Source organism: Trypanosoma grayi (assembly GCF_000691245.1).
Source record: "Trypanosoma grayi strain ANR4 Tgr_1979_V1, whole genome shotgun sequence".
Classification (NCBI taxonomy): domain Eukaryota; phylum Euglenozoa; class Kinetoplastea; order Trypanosomatida; family Trypanosomatidae; genus Trypanosoma; species Trypanosoma grayi.
In genome coordinates this window covers 353-1585 of record NW_008827597.1, presented here as the reverse complement: position 1 = coordinate 1585, position 1233 = coordinate 353, and the positions used below count along the sequence as shown (strand labels likewise).

Below are 1233 nucleotides of genomic sequence, written 5' to 3'. Positions count from 1 at the left end.
CCTGCCGCATCACCGCCGGCATCGCCTGCGACGACGGTGCCCCCTCCGGCAGCGCCGCGATGACGTCGGCGCCGATGTTCGACGTGAGGATGATGATGGTGTTCTTGAAGTCCACGCGGCGGCCGTGGCTGTCGGTGAGGTGCCCCTCGTCGAGCACCTGCAGCAGGATGTTCGACACGCTCGGGTGGGCCTTCTCGAACTCGTCGAAGAGGACGATTTGGTACGGCCGCCGCCGCACGGACTCGGTGAGCTCGCCGCCCTCCTCGTAGCCGACGTAGCCCGGCGGGGCGCCGATGAGGCGGTGCACGGAGTGCCGCTCCATGTACTCGCTCATGTCGATGCGGCAGATGAACGACTCGTCGTCAAAGAGGAACTTCGCCAGCTGCTTGCACACCTCCGTCTTGCCAACGCCGGTGGGGCCGAGGAAGAGGAAGGAGCCAAGGGGGCGCTTGTGTGAGTGCAGCTCCGCACGTGAGATGCGCACGACGTTCGTGATGGAGGCGATTGCCTCGTTCTGCCCCAGCACGCGCTTGCAGAGTTCGCTGTCCATGTGGATGAGCTTCTCCCGCTCGCCCGTCATGAGTTTCTGCACCGGGATGCCGGTGGCGCGGGCGATGACCTGCGCAATGTCGTTGGCGGTGACGGAGTCGTGCGTGAGGAATCCCTCGACCTTCGTTGCCTGCTTATCCACCTCGATCTCCTTCTTCAGGGCGGGGATTCGGCCGTGGAGGATCTCGCTGGCCCGCGCGAAGTCGCCCTCCGTGCGTGCCTGCTCGTAGTGGTGCCGCAGCACGTCGAGGTCCTCCGTGCGCTGCTTGATGCGCTCGAACATGGCCTTCTCCCGCTTCCACCGTGTCTCGAGCTCGTCGTACTCGCGCTGCCGCTCCTCGATGCGTTGGTAGATCTGCTGCAGCTTCGCCTTGCCGAGCTCGTCCTTGTCCTTCTTCACCGCCTCCGCCTCGATCTTCAGCCGCACGAGCTCGCGCCCGACGCCATCGAGCTGCTCCGGCTTCGACTCCTGCTGCAGCCGCAGCCGGCTGGCGGCCTCGTCGATGAGGTCGATCGCCTTGTCGGGGAGGCGCCGCTCCGACAGGTAGCGATGCGCGTTGACGGCCGCGTACACGAGCGCCTCGTCCTTGATGAGGCAGCCATGGTGCGCCTCGTACTTCTCCTTGATGCCGCGCAGCACGGAGATGGTCTCCTCCACCGTAGGCTCCGTCACCAGCACCGACT

General features: G+C 65.9%; 1 protein-coding gene across 1 annotated transcript; it reads left to right on the top strand.

Moving 5' to 3' along the window:
* Nucleotides 1-293: 293 nt before the first annotated feature.
* DQ04_19791000 (hypothetical protein) lies at nucleotides 294-779 on the top strand (the record flags this gene model as incomplete). The annotated part of the gene is made up of 1 exon (XM_009317855.1): nucleotides 294-779. One exon carries the CDS (start codon nucleotides 294-296, stop codon nucleotides 777-779), a length of 486 nt encoding a protein of 161 aa, XP_009316130.1.
* Between the last annotated feature and the right edge of the window lie 454 nt (nucleotides 780-1233).